The 17805-nt window shown below is 56.7% G+C and overlaps 6 protein-coding genes across 6 annotated transcripts; 3 read left to right on the forward strand and 3 right to left on the reverse strand.

Annotated features, from left to right (window-relative positions):
- Nucleotides 1-129: 129 nt before the first annotated feature.
- Nucleotides 130-1666, forward strand: FIBRA_07241 (uncharacterized protein; the record flags this gene model as incomplete). Its single annotated transcript, XM_012328932.1, has 4 exons — nt 130-211; nt 262-1202; nt 1256-1277; nt 1335-1666. The coding sequence occupies 4 exons, from the start codon at nt 130-132 to the stop codon at nt 1664-1666; spliced, it is 1377 nt and encodes a 458-aa protein (XP_012184322.1).
- A 543-nt stretch (nt 1667-2209) lies between these two features.
- FIBRA_07242 (uncharacterized protein) lies at nt 2210-5029 on the forward strand (the record flags this gene model as incomplete). Its single annotated transcript, XM_012328933.1, has 8 exons — nt 2210-2250; nt 2312-2441; nt 2514-2753; nt 2812-2879; nt 2936-3415; nt 3478-3620; nt 3672-4108; nt 4160-5029. The coding sequence occupies 8 exons, from the start codon at nt 2210-2212 to the stop codon at nt 5027-5029; spliced, it is 2409 nt and encodes an 802-aa protein (XP_012184323.1).
- A 294-nt stretch (nt 5030-5323) lies between these two features.
- On the forward strand, nt 5324-7949 carry FIBRA_07243 (uncharacterized protein; the record flags this gene model as incomplete). Its single annotated transcript, XM_012328934.1, has 14 exons — nt 5324-5437; nt 5492-5547; nt 5601-5712; nt 5763-5786; nt 5842-5883; nt 5932-6009; nt 6061-6532; nt 6585-6884; nt 6936-6985; nt 7040-7263; nt 7342-7422; nt 7472-7570; nt 7622-7739; nt 7800-7949. 14 exons carry the CDS (start codon nt 5324-5326, stop codon nt 7947-7949), a joined length of 1920 nt encoding a protein of 639 aa, XP_012184324.1.
- Nucleotides 7950-8353: 404 nt separating this feature from the next.
- Nucleotides 8354-10643, reverse strand: FIBRA_07244 (uncharacterized protein; the record flags this gene model as incomplete). Its single annotated transcript, XM_012328935.1, has 5 exons — nt 8354-8972; nt 9031-9628; nt 9679-9910; nt 9962-10293; nt 10415-10643. 5 exons carry the CDS (start codon nt 10641-10643, stop codon nt 8354-8356), a joined length of 2010 nt encoding a protein of 669 aa, XP_012184325.1.
- An 802-nt stretch (nt 10644-11445) lies between these two features.
- On the reverse strand, nt 11446-13598 carry FIBRA_07245 (uncharacterized protein; the record flags this gene model as incomplete). The annotated part of the gene is made up of 12 exons (XM_012328936.1): nt 11446-11623; nt 11689-11841; nt 11901-11947; nt 12008-12042; nt 12102-12188; nt 12245-12347; nt 12416-12538; nt 12612-12861; nt 12919-13044; nt 13101-13237; nt 13303-13402; nt 13453-13598. The coding sequence occupies 12 exons, from the start codon at nt 13596-13598 to the stop codon at nt 11446-11448; spliced, it is 1485 nt and encodes a 494-aa protein (XP_012184326.1).
- A 625-nt stretch (nt 13599-14223) lies between these two features.
- FIBRA_07246 (uncharacterized protein) lies at nt 14224-16274 on the reverse strand (the record flags this gene model as incomplete). Its single annotated transcript, XM_012328937.1, has 14 exons — nt 14224-14319; nt 14379-14435; nt 14557-14601; nt 14658-14732; nt 14786-14810; nt 14864-15091; nt 15165-15476; nt 15555-15701; nt 15758-15780; nt 15844-15853; nt 15913-15998; nt 16055-16083; nt 16138-16213; nt 16263-16274. The coding sequence occupies 14 exons, from the start codon at nt 16272-16274 to the stop codon at nt 14224-14226; spliced, it is 1221 nt and encodes a 406-aa protein (XP_012184327.1).
- Between the last annotated feature and the right edge of the window lie 1531 nt (nt 16275-17805).

Genomic DNA, 17805 nt, shown 5'->3' on the forward strand with positions numbered 1-17805 from the left:
TGGGGGAGGACGGACTGGGAGAGGACAAGGGACGGGCGTGATGAGATCAACACGTAGTCGATCACTTCCCTATGCATGCATATCTCGCCGGAATCTCGGCTCACCGGATCGCGCCCTCCTTCACTGCGGATGGCTGCCTCCGTTGCGCCACCCAGCCTGCTCGCCGTCTCCTTGCACACTCTCCAGCATGATTTGGCCTCGAATATCCCAGGTGCGTCCAGTCTTTCCCACTCCATACCTTGAACTGAGCGGAATTCCTAGAAATACAATCCTGTCCCGGCGAGCCAGCGGGCACCTTACAACATGCTGTGACAAAGTTGACGGACGGAGAGCTGCCACTCGACGAGGACACATGTCTTGGTCTTGAGCATGTCATAAACCTGGCTTATGACAAGATGGCTTCGTCGCCTCGCCAGTCCTCCACATCCTGGAGAAGATTGTACACGGACGCATGCATCCTTCGGTCTTTGGCAGACATACGGTCTCTCCTTCTCACGGAGGATGTACAATTAGCAAGATCGTGTATTGCCAGGCTGGATCATGCGATCGTCATTGCAGGCGCCCCAGGAGAATGCAGGCTGGATTTGATACATATTCTCATCACCCAGGTCCAATGCCGCTGCTTAGGATTCCAAGTCGTCACGTCATCCTCGCACATGGTACAACCCGTCTTTAATAGCACAATGCCAGAGGAGCAATTACTGCCGATCGTTGAATCTGCCTCCGAGTCTGTGCCTCGGCTGCAAGCTCCGCCATCTCTGACTGCTTTCATCTCCCAGTATTCTCGACATCCTTTCATCATACCTGCATTCATCTCCGACTGGCCCGCAATGACCCAACATCCATGGGAGTCTCCTGCCTACTTGCGCTCGGTTTCTGGCCCAGGTCGCGTCGTGCCCATTGAAGTCGGAAGTGACTACAGAAACGACGACTGGACACAGCAGATGATGTCCTGGGATAACTTCTTGGACGCTCTCCAACCTAATCGCTCTCAGAAGGGGCAGCCAATTTTGTATCTCGCCCAACATAACCTACTGACCCAGTTCCCCCAACTCCGGGATGATATCGTAGTTCCCGATTATGTCTACGCATCATTGTCGGCACCAGATGACTACCCCCAGTATTGTCCGCCCGGGAATGACGACGAGCTCATCATTAACGCTTGGCTTGGCCCCGCTGGCGCCGTGTCCCCAGCGCACACGGTGAGCACGTCGGCGCTCTTGGTCAATTGTGAGATCGATTAACACGTTTTTAGGATCCCTTTTATAACTTTTATGGTAAGCTGCGCTAGGACCACCCGTCTGTTTTCGGACATCAGTGCTTATCGTTCCTAGCACAGGTAGTAGGTCGCAAGACCGTGTGGCTAGCCCCACCAGATGCATCTCCGTCCATGTACCCTTATCCCCCACCCTCCTCGACTGCGCATGATTCACCTCACAACCCCGCGGCAAACAACACCAGTCCATCTATGAGCAACACATCCCAAGTGGACGTCTTCCAGTCGCGCGCGGGTGCAGAGGAGACAAGGCCGATGTTTTGGAGCGATGCAGTGCCCCGCGCTCTCGCAGTGACACTGGAGCCTGGGGACCTGCTGTTCTTCCCGCCGGGGTGGTGGCATGCCATGCGCAGCGAAGAGACGAGCTTCTCGGTATCAATGTGGTTCTGACCCACACCGCTCCACTGTTCCGCACATGTGTCAAAGTTCGATCTCGTCTGCGGCCAGATTTCATCGCTGCTGTCAGCCTGTCCTGCTTCTGAATTTCTGGTCACAGGCGCATTCCCATCGCCATGTCCTGGGTGGGACGAGCGCATCACTGTGCCTGTGTATTATGGTTTGGGATGCACATGTGTGGGTTGAGATGCTCTGGAGACGACCTCACGATGATGTGGGTGGTAGCAAGTTCTGGAGCATGTGTGGTCACAGTGGAGGATTTCGCCCCGTGGTGAGAAACTGTGGCTTTCCTTGTAGTAGTTACCCATGCCGGCCTTCTTTGAGGTAATTGAGAGCCTAAGTTATTCAGAAAACTTTATTAGTACCGAGCTCTTTCGCCGCTTGAGAAGCAACTACTTGACATCGCGCAGCACGGGCGCTTACATACTCTCAGGCCTGTCTGCACTAGATTGTTCATCGTTCACCAGTCCATAATTCCTACTATCTGTTCGTGCCCACGCTTAGCAGGGCCCATACCAGCTATCCCTCTGGGTCACCATGACCGAGCAACGCACCAGACCTAAGGTGAAAGAGATCAAGTCCGTTCTACGATTGACACTTGGGTCAGAGGGTCATCCCTGTAACCTCTTGCCGCACTAGGGATGCATACAACCACCTCTTCAACTCTTCTCTCAGCCTGTCCAAGCACAAAGACGCCGCACTCGGCGGCCGCCTGTTCCGCGCTGCAGACGACGCGCCCGGTGTCGTAGGCCGAAGTCTTGCTTGGAAAGTATGCCTTCTTTGTCCTGCCTGACGCCGCATCGCGCCTGTTGTGGTCATTGCTGAAGATGTAATTGTACAGCTGTTCTTGATACGGGCAGAGCCTCTGCAAACCCAGGCGGACGTGATATCAGCATCACCTCTCGAGGCACTGCGTGTAGCTCGCGCGGAGTATGTGTCGCTGCTCCTGGAGAAGATGCGCGCGCCGGACGGGAGCTATGAGGATGGACTTGTCGTCCCTGGGACGGGTGCGTCTCCAGCAAGGACGGAGCAGACCAGGCAGGATCTCGACAAGAACAATCCGTTGAGCTTGGATGATCAGGTATGTTCATCAGACTAGGAGTATCTGCAGTGTGGCTTTGATAGATGGCCCGCAACAGAACCCGTGGACAGAGTGGTTCGCGCTAATGGAACTACGAAAGACAATCCTGCAAGACGTCGAACGCACGTATGTCGCCGCATCTGTTCTCTGTCAATCTTCTTTGCTTATCGAGGTCATGCCAGCTTTCCAGACATTGGCTACTTCCGTGATGCAGAAGTGCAGGTTCAGCTCACGAACATTCTCTTTGTTCACTCTATCACGCACCCTGACATCGGGTACCGTCAGGGTATGCACGAGCTTCTCGCCCCGCTCTTTTACGCCGTCGACTATGACTCCATCGACGACGCCACGGAGCTAGGCGACTCCACAGTGAAAGAATTCTGTTCGCGCTCCTGGTTGGCAGCAGACGCATGGGCCCTTTTTGGGACTGTGATGGCCGGCGTGAGCAAGTGGTACGAATGGCAGGACACGGAACCGGTCGTAAACACGACAGCTCTGGCATCTCACGTTCATCTCAGCGTTCCTTCAGATGGAGCCCGGCCGTATGTTGCACCGATTGTTCAGGCGTGCAATCGCATCCAGTCGACTTATCTCAAATCTGTGGATCCAGAGCTATGGAAGAGCATGCAGAGCGCTGGTATTGAGCCACAAATATACGGCATGTACGTGTTTTTCCGCAGTTGTGTTGTTCAGGTGACCAGACTGAGGAGTCATACCCGCATAGACGTTGGCTGCGACTGCTTTTCACGAGGGAAGTTGATATGCATGACTCGATGATACTTTGGGATGGTCTCTTTGCATGTGATCCTGCCTTTGACCTAGCTGAATGGATCTGCGTCGCTATGTTGATCCGGATACGCAACAAATGTGCGTTTGATCTCTTTGAGTGCTTGGAAACAGCACTAACCGTGTATGCAGTAATTCCATCCGATTATAGCGACCAGCTGACCTTCCTCTTGCGCTATCCACCACTTCCTACATCGCAGGCTAGCGCAGATCCATCCAGCATCCATCATGCGACACTTCTCCTTCGGCAAGCTCTGACCCTTCAAATGTCACCCAGTCCTACGACGGGTGTGTCTGTCATACATGAAAACCGGAATCTGCTAGATATCCCCGTCGAGACGCCTGAACCGCCGCCTCCCCCACCACTCCGTAGACCTCGCCCGGGTCAGAGGGGCCAGTCGTTCTCGAACACAGCTAGGAGTGCATCGAGTGGAAATAGTAAAGCCAACCATGGACGTCAGCAGTCTGGCCCTATGGGCTTGCCTGAGATGTTCGCGCGGGGATTGTTAGAACGGAGCGAGAGCCTTGGGATTAACAAGACCGTGATGAATGCAGTATCTGAACTGAAGGTATGCGTGGCATGTTCGTTCGCATATTTCCGTTGTTGACTGTCGCCCTAGCGCAATCTCCCTGACCTGGCTACTTCGCTCGCGCGACTTCCGATGGCGCCCCAAACTTCTTATGCAGCATATCCCCTTGTTGACGAGAGGCCGCCCCTTGAACGCCCACCATGGGAGCCGCGCTCGAGGTTTGAGATAGAGCGCGAGACATCCGACATGCGCGCTTTTCAGCGGAGATTGGGCGATTCTGTTGGATGGATCGTAGACACGCTTTTGCAAGACGAGGGAGGCTCTAACGACGAAGACGTGAAAGTCATTCGAAGTCGTAAACGAGAGGCTTTGGAGTGTCTGTCGTACGTGCGAGACGTGCTCAAGGGGAGTGTTACGGATGTGGAAGAGGACCGACTAGTGGGGGAAGAGGAGTCTAGGCGGAGGCAGGCACTGAAGGAGCAACGTGAGAAGGAGGCTGAGGAGGCCGTCAACCGCGAACGTCCCATCCCAGCGCCCCCACAGCCGGCTGCTCAACTTCCTGCTGCGTCCAGACTGCACTCGATTCCACAAGCTGCGCGTCTTCCGGCAGGAATCGTCCCATCGAGTCAGCCCTTTGCGCGTTCGCCACCCCAGTCTACGATGTTAGCTCCAGCGCAAACCGTCACTCGGTCCATTGTTCCCTCGACAGGCACCTCTCCGCCACAGCGCGGTGTAAGAATTGCGCCATGGAACTACACTCGGTCTGACTTTTCGAGCAGGAACTCTCCAATTACGACACTTCCCCGGGTTCCCCCGCGCTCGTCGACGGGCCTCCCTGCGACAAGCTCTGCGGCGTCGTCCGCTTTTACACCGACACCCTCGGTACCCGAGCAACACCTTTCTCGCGATCAAGCTCCGCGTCGAGGGGTGCAGCAGGATCCGCTGGGTGCTCTGCCATAGCCAGTTGTTACATCGAGCTGTTCGGAAATGTGCCGGTTGTATGCTAGAGGACTGTACATATGCTGTATTGAACTTTTACCTAGCCTGTCTGTCTGCGAAACGCCTGCCTTGTTCGGACGTGCGTCGGGCGCCTATGCGACGCGGGGTATGTAATCACGGGACCACTCGGAGGCCGACGGGATTTCGGTCGTCATTCACCGAGGCCTCTGCCTGAAGCAACCTCACCCTGAGAGCCGCTTGACAGCCATCTCTCTCTCTTCATTGCTGCCACCATCGCTGGGGCTGCCTGCAGTCATGCTGAGAACGTCGCTGCCCAAGGCGTTGCGGGCCTCCCAGAGGTCCTTCCACTCCTCTGCTCCCGCTCGCCGAGTCGTCGCGACCAACCCCGTCAAGGCCCAAGAAGTCCCGGTGGGTCCTGACACGTAGATGTGCTAGGTGCGATTCACTTACGGAGCTATGCAGTCATGGGCATCAGGGAACTATCCCCTGATTGAACACGAATACGACGCCATTGTTGTGTGAGTATTATTTCAGCACAACGTTTTGCTCGACCTCATGCGATAGCTATCAGGGGGGCTGGTGGTGCCGGGCTGAGAGCTGCGTTCGGTCTTGCTGAAGCTGGCTTCAACACGGCGTGTATCACGAAGCTCTTCCCCACACGAAGTCACACTGTTGCCGCTCAGGTATGTCCTGTTGCTTCGCCGCATCCGTCCGCATCTCATGTTTTGGTCAGGGTGGTATCAATGCTGCGCTTGGTGTGAGTATGGAGTCGAATTTTGTGATAAGCCATTGACCAATGTTGGCTTTCCAAGAATATGACTGAGGACGACTGGCGGTGGCATATGTATGACACGGTGGGCGCTTTGATTTGAAGCGCCCATATCTCGCTCACATTTGTGCAGGTAAAAGGTTCAGATTGGCTTGGTGACCAGGATGCCATCCATTATATGTGCCGAGAGGCCCCCCGCACTGTCATCGAGGTGCGTGTATGCATAGTACACTTACGCCAATTTGCTGAACGCTTTCTCCAGCTTGAGCACTTTGGTGTTCCTTTCTCCCGTACCAAGGAAGGAAAGATCTACCAGCGTGCGTTCGGTGGTCAATCCCTCAAGTACGGTAAAGGTGGCCAGGCGTACCGGTGTGCTGCCGCGGCCGATCGTACTGGCCATGCTCTTCTACACACGCTATATGGCCAGTCCCTCAGGCACAATACCAACTTCTTTATCGAATACTTCGCGCTCGACCTGATCATGCAGGACGGCGAGTGTGTCGGTGTTATTGCCTTGAACATGGAGGACGGCACTCTTCACCGATTCCGCGCGCACAAGACCGTGCTGGCGACGGGTGGCTACGGACGTGCCTACTTCAGCTGCACTAGTGCGCACACTTGCTCCGGTGACGGTAACGCCATGGTTGCCCGTGCTGGTCTCCCTCTGCAGGATTCGGAGTTTGTGCAGTTCCACCCTACCGGGATCTACGGCGCGGGCTGTCTCATCACTGAGGGTAAGTAGATAACGGTACAATTTAACGCGCATATGTCTGACAGTCCCTGTAGGTTCTCGAGGAGAGGGAGGATATCTCTTGAACTCCGAGGGTGAGCGGTTCATGGAGCGTTATGCCCCAACTGCGAAAGATCTTGCCTCCCGTGATGTTGTGTCGCGTAGCATGACAATTGAGATTCGTGAGGGTCGTGGTGTCGGTCCTGAGAAGGACCACATTTATCTTCAGCTCAGTCATCTCCCGCCTGAGGTCCTCCACGAGAGGCTACCTGGTATCTCAGAGACCGCAGCAATTTTCACGGGTGTCGATGTCACGAAGGAGCCCATTCCCGTTTTGCCTACCGTACACTATAATAGTAAGTGGCATTTTTGATGGCATCAGAGAACCGACCCTTACTGGCATCTAGTGGGTGGTATTCCTACCAAGTACACCGGCGAGGTCATCACAGTCGATGAGGTTTGTGCTTGTTGGTATATACGCAGTTATAGTCGCTGAAAGTTACTGTTTCAGAGCGGCAAGGACAAGGTTGTGCCTGGTCTCTACGCTGCTGGTGAGGCGGCATGCGTCTCGGTCCATGGTGCCAACCGTCTTGGAGCGAACTCTCTTCTGGACATTGTTGTCTTCGGCCGTGCGTGCGCTCACCACATCAAGGAGACCCTCACCCCTGGCAAGCCTCACAAGGAGATTCCCCAGGAGGCTGGCTTGGAGAGCATCGAGTTCTTGGACAAGATCAGGTGAGTTGTGCTGCGTTGTGCTTCTATTCCTCATGTCACTGATATCTGACTTGCTCCTGTGTGGCTGTGCGTTTACAGGAAATCCGATGGACCTCTTCCCACTGCTAAAATCCGGCTTGACATGCAAAAGGCCATGCAGGCAGATGCCGCTGTTTTCCGGTATGCAATCATTTAAGCCCTCGATGTGCGCTTGCTCAAGTTCCTACAGTACACAAGAGTCGCTTGATGAGGGTGTGCAGAAGCTTCGTGCGATCTACAAGAGCTTCGACAATGTTGGCATCAAGGACAGGAGCATGATCTGGAACTCGTCAGTGTCGACTGTTCGCCGTTATATGTAATGTGCTAACACTCCATTCAGTGATCTCGTTGAGACCCTTGAGCTCCGCAACCTCCTGCAATGCGCTGTCCAGACTATCACTGCCGCAGCTGCCCGCAAGGAGTCTCGCGGTGCTCACGCACGCGAGGACTTCCCGGAGGTCTGTCGTCTCTACGTGGTATACACATGTTATTTGCATGGCTGACTCGCTGTCCGGCAGCGTGATGATGAGAAGTGGATGAAGCACACCCTCACATGGCAGCACGATGTCACCAGCCCCGAGGTCGACATCAAGTACCGTGGCGTGATCGACCAAACCCTGGACGAAAATGAATGCAAGCCCGTCCCTCCATTCAAGCGTGTCTACTAAAGTGCGCTCATGTCACCGCGTGCACGATACGGTCGTGCGATGCATGTCGGGCACAGGCTAATGTACTTATCCTGTTGTAATACAGTCACTAGTGTTTTCCATTTGTCCTCTGCCTTGGGTTCCTGAGGCTTTTCGCGTGTTTTGTGCAGATTAGATCTTATTTACGTTCCCACATCTCTACAAGAGTCGACGTTTGTGTGGTTCAGAGGTAGACTAGCAGAATGTATTTTGCAGATGACAGTGGACACACCGCTGCAAATATACCGTTCAAACCGCAAACCGCCGTGCTTCCTCGCAAGATCCATAAGTTTCTATTTTTCATTCGTCGCGCGAGGGAGACAGAAATCTTGACGACAGTTGCGTACAAGCCAAGCTAGCACCCATTATATAAAGTAGATAGAGGATCACAACGGAGAGTCGAAATCGAACCTGTTGAACTGCGTCTCGGGGAAGTAGCGCGCCTTCACGCTGCGCCCTCCAAAGTAACGTCCGTCCAGCTCCCTCACCGTCTTCCACGCCCCCACAGGTCCCGCGAATAACACAAAGATACGGACGGCGTCGTCCGGATTCTCCGGAGGTGGGTACACGGGGTGGACAATGACACGTTCGACCGTCCCGTTCTTCGAGCACTCGTCGCCTGACACGCCATAAACACTTGTCAGCAACTGGAAGACCACCACGCCTGACCCTGGGGCAGGCGACGACTCACCGATCTCGTCTCTCAGCTCCACGTCCTCCACATCCTCGAGCCCAACCATGTTGGTGAGGACGACCACGCGGCTCGGCTCGCCGAACCGCTCGCGATCCTCGCGCGTCTTCGCGTCCTCGTTCAGGTTCACGATCTTGCCCATCTGCGCAACCGACTTGGGGCCGAGCTCCTTCCCCTTCCCCTTGCTCTTTCCGCCCGCGACCTGCTCGACGGTGAGCGCGTGCACGATCCCACCGCCGTCCGCCCCGAGGCCCTGGCCCTCCTTGTGGCCCCACTTGGCCATGAGACGGGCAGCAAACCCATGCGGATCCGGCCTGCCGGACAAGAATCAGCTACCTAGATATCTCGAGAGATGAGTGCTAAACCGCGCACCTTTTGGGAGGCGTGTCTTCCCTCGGTGCGGCCGGTGGCGTCGCAGACCCGGACGCCTCCGCGGATCCAGCGGGCGGAGCCAGTGCCTTCAGCCTTGCTGCAATTGCCGCTGCGGCTTCGCGACTGCTGCGAACTTTCTCCTCCGACAGGCCCGCAGGCAACGGTGGTCCAGGTGGAGGAGGGACAGACGTGGGCGGGGCGAAAGGGTTGTACGCTAACGCCGGCGATTCGAACACAGGAGGCGACGGAGAGCGTGGAGGTCGAGATGCATTCAGACCTGGAATAGTATCCTCCTCCTCCTCATTTTTAACATAAGAAGCCTCATCCGAAAGCCCAGGGATGGCGTCGTCCTCTGGAGGCGGTCGTTCGGGCGGGGTAGGCGCCGTGAATGCAGGTGGCTCTGGCGTGATATTGGGAACGGGGGCAGGTACAGGGGACGCCGCTGGTCGGAAGGCCTTGGACATTGCAAGTCGGCGTTGATATGCCTCGTCGCCGGTGAGAGTCGTGTCCACCGCTGCGGGCGGCGGATCAGCAACAGCTGTACTTCCCAGCCCTCTCGGGCGGTCATAGTCTTCCTCATCATAATTGTCGTATCGGCCTGAGCAAACCCGAGTCAAGCTGTGTGACAGCAGATAAAGTAAAACATACCGGTCTTGCGCGGACGCTCGTCCTCTGAAGGACTGGTATAAGCATCCGAGTAACTGCTGCTGCGACGAGTCCTCTTGCGTTCTTCTGCACGACGTTTTTCAGCGATCTCCCGCTCTCTCCGCTCTTCTTTCTCCTTGCGCTTGAAAATCTTGTACTCGTTGTAATCATTGGGGCGCAAGGGATCATACGATTCCGTAGGGTCCCAAACCGCTATGACAGGTGCGTTCTTGTTCTGCAAGAATGATGTCATGAGGTAACCGGACCAGCAATGAGGACGACGCACTTTTTTTCCCTTCTTTTTTCCTCCACCGCCGCGACGTTCCCCTCGCTGGGCCTTGAACCCGTTGATATCCTCGTCGAGGACCATAGACGGCGGCTTGACCTTCTTGCCCCACCCCTGGCCTTGCGCCTGCGGCTTTGGCTCGTCCTGCTTGGCAGGATCTACCAGTGCCGGCGGCGCGAATACGACCGCGGTGCTCGAGATGGTCGCCGCCGACGACAGTGCGGCAGCGGCAGTGGTGACCGCTGCACCGACCGGCAGGCGGGCGGCGGGCGCCTTGACCTTTTGTGCTGGGTTGCGGCGGACGGGTGCGAAGGCGAGGCTGGCGGACCACCCTGGCGAGCACGGGGCAACGGCGTCGTCACCGGATTTGCGGGGGAATCAAGGAGAGCATGAACGATGATATCGTGAATAACGAGCTCTACATCGGCAAGGCTGCAGGAGAGGAAGAGATACCGGCTGTAGCCTTCACTGAGGCAGCTGCATCGGCAGTGCTTGCGGTCGCGTTCTGCGCGGGCGTCGGCGTCGGCTGGGAGTCGGGCAATGCTGCAGACACGATGGGCTCTGGTAGAGGAGGAGGTTTGGGGACATTGTGGGGGAGATCTGGAGGAGCGGCAGGGGACGCAAAGGCTTTGCCAGAGGAGAACTGGATGCCTCCGTAGAGGCCACCTGCTCTGCTGGACATGGCGGAACTGGGGAGAGGAGATGCGTGGGAACATCTGCCGTGGCGTCGATTTATACCGTGACTACCAAGGCTTACATCTCATTCAATCATCACACAAGCTACAGGCTTATGACTTGATCGTCAACCAGCATGGGCAGTATAAACACAATCGCGCGAGTTCGCAATATCCATAAGGACCTGTGTCCGAACCTACATTAATGTTGAAGAATCACCAGTCCTATCACTTTGCCGTGGTCGAGTCTGATCTCAAGCCTGTAGACTGTTCAGGGTCTCGTATGATTGCACCGGCCAGGTCGTGCGCAGTTCCTCAATGGATCATAGGCTTCAAGTTCATGTCAATTTTCTGCGGAGTCAACGTCACCATTTACCACTCAGCATTTCTGTAAGAATGGCCGCACGCGTGTGAATGGACCGAGGCTATGTTGAATTTCCCGAGGAGACTCCCCGCCTCCTGTTTGATTAATAGTCCAATATAAATGCTGTGATATATCTTTGCGTCATCGAACATCGGTGCTGCAGAAGGCCTACTTCACGAATTTAATACGCACACGAGGAAATAAAACTACCTCCCACTCCCGATAACCACATCTTAGCTTGGCTTGTACGCCGACACGCAGGAAGCACTCTGCGGCGGCCGACGCAGTACCACCATCCAGTATAAAGACTCTAGCGACGACATCAAACAGCAACGCAACTACAGTAAAAAACACACGATTGATCATCAGGCTGCTCAAACTCACGAGGAGAAAACCGAGGCCTATGCACAGAGTGAAACAAACCTTGCCGCTGCCGTCCGCATTCCCTAGTCGTCCGCGCCCAGGATGCGCTCCAAGTCCGCAATCCTCGGTGTCATCGACGTCACGAACGGGAGCGGGTGCGTGTTCGCCGTGTCGGTGAACGCCATCGTGTTGATCGGCTTGTCGGGCACTGGGGCCACATGGAATGCCCACAACAGCAGGGCAGTATTGATGTACAGCGAGCTGCGCGCGCAAGAGGTTTCAGCGAAACACGCCGAAAGCGTCTGGCGACCGAGAGTGGCACGTACTTGTCCGCGACGTACTGCCCAACGCAGACCCTGCGCCCGAAGCCAAAGTTGAAGAACTTGAGATCCTTCCTGAGTTTCCCCTGCTCGTCAATCCAGCGCTCGGGCTTGAACTTTTCGGGCTCTGGGTACGTATCGGGGTCACGAGAAATGGCCCTGAAACAGTTTCAGTCGCCTGCTGCGCACATGAGCTCTACGCGTGGCGGGAGATTTACCAGTGGTTTCCGATGATTTCCGTGCCGACGGGGATCACGTAGCCGTTCTGTTACATGGTGTATGTTTAAGATTCCACGGCAGTTGCGCGGCACCGCACTGTACGCACCCATACAATGTCTTCCGTCACTCTGTGCGCGAACCCTACAAGGCAGACGGCGTCGGCACATGAGCAAGCCGTCGCGAGCGGAGGCGAGACGCACCTCCAATGCTGACAGGGCGCCACCTGTACGACTCGAGCACAAACGCGGTGACCTCGGTCAGCATTTCCTCATCGTCAAATGTCGGTGCTGCACAGCCCTTCAGTACCGCGCCCGTTGAACACAAGCAGAGAATCGTGCGCTACCTCTGTCGCGGCCGACGACCTTGTCCAGCTGGGCCTGCACTCTGGCCTGCGCCTCGGGGTGGCACGCGGCCGCCATCATCACAAAGCTCATCGCCGCGGCGGTCTGCCGACGCCGCGCACCATTCAGTCACACAAATCGGGCGGGTGCAGGCAGCAGCGGGTTCCGCTCACCGTGTCAGAGCCGGCGCCGAAGATCGAGCCGGCGAGATACACGAGCTCGTCCTCCGAGAGCCCCAGCTTCTCCTTGTTCTCGATCATGTACGCCGTGAACGACGGGGCGGCGTCTCCCTTCGCCTGTGCGGTCGGGCGGGTCAGCGCAGCGTCTCGCACGCCCCCTCACAGGGCGGAATGCAGGACCTCTGCGCACCATTTTTTGGCGGACGCCCTCGATCTGGCCGTGGTACAGCGCGTACTCCTCCTGCTGGTGTCGGCGGAGCTGCGCGCCGTAGCCGGGGACGTACTGCAGGAACGGGTAGGTGTCGACGAGGTGCGCACCGGGGCGGAGAGCGGCGCCGAAGCGCGCGAGGCAGGTGTTCACCGCGACGACCTCGGGGTCGGAGTACGACGTCGGGGTCGTCTTGCCGAACGCGATGGACATGACGATGCTCGCGGCGTATCTGAAGGAACAGATGAGCAAGCGCCACACGACTGATGGGGGGACGGCGGTGCACCACTTTTTGGCGTGGTTGATGTGTTCTTCGGGGGCGTGAAAGCAGTCTAGGATGTAGTACTTGGCGTTCTTGTACTGGAACGGCTTGTACGTCGCTGCGATGCTGGGCTGGAGGAAGGCGTGCAGCGCCCTGTCGCGGCCGTCTGTTAAGTACACGCGCTTTGGCGATCAGCGCGAGGGACGTACCTCCTGTTCCTCTTGAGACGGTCCCCCGCGCGAGTCATCAAGACACGCAATCCCTTGGAGAGGATTTCGTTGCCGGCCACGACGCGAGGGCGGTCTGCGGTCTCGGCGGAGTGCTTGGACATGATATCCACCGCCGCCTGGGAGAACGACGACACATCGTTGGTGCACACAGTCAAGGTAGAATAAACGGCCACAGCCCCACCTGATACCGTCCGACGACGCACACGACCCGGCTCAGGCCATACCGCAGCGAGACTACGGGGCCGTAAGTGTCTGCGAGTTTCGCATACGTCAGGGCCGCGCTGACGAGGATTGTGAGCTCCGTGTCCTGCAGCGCTACGCGGCCACGTACAACGACGTCGGGGGTGCATTTCCGTACAGCCAGTGTCCCGGCGGGCCGGGAGGCAAAGCCCGCGTCTTGCTGTTCCGCAGGAGGGCCACAGCGAGCGCGGACGCAAGCATGACGGCGGAAAGGACGAGCGACCACGGGCTGGACATGGTGGAGATGGAGAGCGAACCGGACGTTGAGGGCTGCGATTTGAACGAGTTTGACGACGCACGGGAGAGACGGTGCGGTGCGGCGGGGACGGACGCGAAAGGGCTGCAAGGACACGATTTCATAAGGGAACCTCACTCCTTGCCCTACGGGAGCACCGAGGACCCGCGAAACCAGTTCAGTTCCCGGACGCCCGATGGCCTCTTCTCCCGGTCCTGTCATGGATGATATTCAGCTTCCCCCCTCACAAGCTGCGATGGCTCTGCCAGTGGCCAAGCGATTTACTTTGCACCTTGTCTCCTCTTCCCCCTCCCCCTGGCCACGGACAATAATCACAGGAAGAAAATAAAAACAGGTGGTAAAGGCTTAAATTAGCAAGCTAGATATCTCGCGACGCCGAGCCACTGGCCAAACGTGTTCCGACCCTCCTCGACGCAGCCTCACAGGCACCTCGATCTCAGATCGATCGCCAGATCGGACTACACAGACAACGCCGTATCCCATATAATAAATATTTGACACGACCATTGGCAGGCACAGAAAGGAATGCGAATAAAACATTACAGCGATCGCAGCAGATGTTAGTCTAAGCATGTCCATGACACAATCGTCCCTCCACCAGCGATCTCATGAGCCGTCAGCGTCGCCCTCCTGCCCCGCCTCGCCCGCAGCCGTCCTGCTAATTTTCCACGCAACAAAATCATCCAACAGCGTCGGCCAGGCCTGACAAGCAAGTGCACAGTCAGCCCCAGAGCAGCTCACTGATCCGCCGGAATACGTACGCCTTCTGACTCATAGTCTGACAGGTCCGGCTTGACGGATCGGCAGAATTCCAGTGTCTGGGCAGCAGTACAAGTTGAGAACATACAACGTCAAACCGCACGCGCGAAAGGGGTACAATGGCGGAATCAAATAGCGACACGCAACGCTTCCAAACGACGTAGTGTGAACGGCGCTCACCATTATCCAAAGGTCCTTGTTTACGCCCTTGTACGTGCTTTTCTCCTGCAGCCACATCACCGCGTCAATAGCATTCGAGTGCACATAGACAGAAACCGTACGTTGATGAATTCCAGCAGATCCGACATGATATCATACCGCGGGACTAGGAGGACGGTCCAGAAAGCGGCTGCTGTCTACTTTGCACGTCAGACCTGACCCGGGCTATCGCACCACCTCGATGACGCACCTCCATATCGATGTTCCGCGTTTGACTGCAGACAAGAGGTCACCATGAGACGCACGCACCCACACACATTCGACTCACGGAGGCTTCGCAAGGCTAAAGCAGAACGTGTACAAATCGTTGAACGCCTTCTGCGTATCCGCGGCATACCGATAGTACCGCGTACGGTCGTAGCTGTCTTGCGACGGCGGATTCGACGTCTTTTTCGCTGGCTGTGCGCTGTGCCGCGGTTTAAATGGAGGCTTATCCAGCAGCACCATGTCCTCGAGGTCGCGCAGCGCAACGGACAGCGTATGCAAGTCGGAGATCCTGTCGTCCACAACGGCCATTCCACACAGTCAGACAGGGAGGAAACCTTCTACGACCAGGCTAGAACACGCACTGAAGTTCCGCCGTGCACCGCTCCCACTCGCTCCTGCTGATCTTCGCCATCTCCCCTGCGCCCACTTGCCATGCCAGCACGAGTGGTAGCGCACCCTCCAGCGAGACATCCATGTCCCCGCACAGCCTCTCGAACCCCGCAGGGTCAATCACCGCCTCGTCGTCTGGGTCGGCATACGCGCTGAACACCGACGCCGCGCGAGCAGCGCTGTACGGCTCCGCGCTCGTCTTGGCACTTCCAGGCCGCGCGGCCACCTTCGTGGACCTCGTCTGCGACGTCGCCGCGGACGACACATCTTCGTGCGTGGTGTCGCTGTGGGAACTCGCATCAGGAATACAGCACCAGAGCCTCCAGCCCTTCCCCGGCATACTACACTCGACAGCAACACACGTGATCCCGTACGCCCTCGCCAGCCAGATGGCACTGCGTACGACTCCTTGGGCGCGGGTGTCGGTGTCGGTCCTGCAGTGGTGGTGCGCCCGAGCAGCGTCCTCGGTGGTTCCGTCCAAGACCAGATCCGGATCCGGTCCCCGCGCCCTGCATTCGCACCACCCACGGGACACGTCAACAGGAGGCCGCAATGCAGTACTCACATTCCGCTCTCGTCCATCCGCGTCTTACATAATATTAGTCAGCCTTGGCACCCTCAACTCTATCTCCAAATCAAATTCTATCCTACCTCGGAACCACTGCATCATGGGTTAGGGTCTCAGCAAATTCTGCGCCGCTCAAGTCGGACTGAACGTACGCGCGCTGTGCTCTGCTCTTGCCTTTACCTCTCGCAGCGGTGGTCTTCGTAGGGGCCTTCCTCGTCTTCTTTGGTGGGGGTGCCTCCTGGAGCGAGAGCAGTGAGCACAAGGTTAGACAAAGGACCCAGCTGTCCTACACACCTCTGCAACTTCTGCTGATTCGGCAGACCCTGACGTTCCATGTCACCGAGCGCAGCGAGTCCCAGTGCATCGCCTTGACACACCTTTGCCCTTCGTGCGCGCAGACGAACGAGTAACGCGAGCAGAGGTCTCTGACGCGCTCTCCTCGGCGCGTTTTCTCTGCACAAACGGGGCGTGAGCGGGTTTCGGCGATGCGGGGTGCTGCTACCTTTGGCGGCATGCCGTGCGTCGTCTTTGGCTGTCGAAACGCGCAAGCAGCGGATAGTGCAGGAGCAAGTGTGTCGAGACACGCAAGAGTCGAGGCGCTCCTGTGGCGGCGCAGCGCGCTTGCAGCGCGTCGTCCACGTGGATGTCGGCGACTTCCGCCCGTATCCCCGATCTACCCACGTATGGCAACTCGCCTGCTGTTCTCGCTCGCTGCCCGCGCTGCAAATATATAGTTTCTTTATCTCGGGTGGTTCATCTGCTCGTCAATCTCACAAGCATTTCTGACTAGGTGGGACATTTGTGCTTGGGGGAGATTTCAGATTTTCTGTACTAGGTGAATGCATAGCTCTGAGCAGTTGGCTCGGCTGAGCTGCGAAGAGCCACAGTATTCTGTTTCACCTGCTACATGGCAAATAAAACATGTGCCAATACCAGCCTCTTTCACCAAAGCCTTCCCAGACAGTGTTCCTTGGGATTCAGTTTGGGGGACTTGCACAACGGCAGCATTTCCCTGGTGGCAGGTTGTAGCACATCATAGCAGTCCGCCCGAAAGTGTGACGAATTACAAAACTTCCTGGACGTCTGTCGCACTACTTGTGGATAATTTTTCGGCATAGGGCACGCATGGATTTCGCAGCCGCTGAGATCAGAGATTCGACTTGGAAAAATCAGGCAAAGTCTTCATTTCATTTTCTCGTTCTTCTACTTAAGTAACACCCCTGGAGCGAGCAATTTCTCGGCTTCTACGTCGATAGTCATGACCCGTTCCTATTTTCGTACGTCATAGGCACGCGTCTCGTCCTTCAGTTCGCGTCCACACTTCGATCCGGCGCCGTTAGAGTCAGAAAATGCTTCAAACGATACGTGATGATGAGAGGAAAAAGAAAAAGAAAACGTGCGAAAGAGCCATGGCGGTTTTCCTCGTTACACCTGGAGGCATCTTGACCTGCGATCAGGAAGAAATCAGTAGTCGTGCCGATAGCGGACCGTCCAAAAATGAGCACAGGTTTCCAGTGCGACCGCATCCTCGCGCTGCTCGACCTGGACATTCGACAAGATGTGATAGCGTAGCTGGGCGTTTCTATTGAACGACGTTATCAACGTCCGAGACACTGTGTCCCTTGGAAAGAATGGCAGTGTTCCCTCGCGCACATGTGAAAGACCCGTCGCACCATTCAGACAGCACCAGTCGAGACCAAAGTGTGGGAGCGTATGAAGGCCGTATTTCTCCCGCGTCACAACGGCGTACATCAATACAGTAGTCGTCCACCAGGGGTCTGACATGAGGCACACCTTACACGCTGTGTCCGAACGTGTCGGATGAATCGTGAGGCAAGCAAGCGCACGACTCCACGCGACATATGGGGACGGCTCACGAGCTCATGCTTGTCGGATGAACGGTGAAGCAAGCAAGCGCACGACCCCACGCGACATATGGAGACGGCTCACGAGCCCATGCTGAAGGCGCGCCAAGGCACAAGTCCAAGTTGTTAGTGGCAGTGGCAGCACAGGCGCCCTCCCCCCCGCGCTAGCACATTACAGCC

This window comes from Fibroporia radiculosa (assembly GCF_000313525.1).
Source record: "Fibroporia radiculosa TFFH 294 genomic supercontigs, scaffold12217, whole genome shotgun sequence".
NCBI classification, from domain to species: domain Eukaryota; kingdom Fungi; phylum Basidiomycota; class Agaricomycetes; order Polyporales; family Fibroporiaceae; genus Fibroporia; species Fibroporia radiculosa.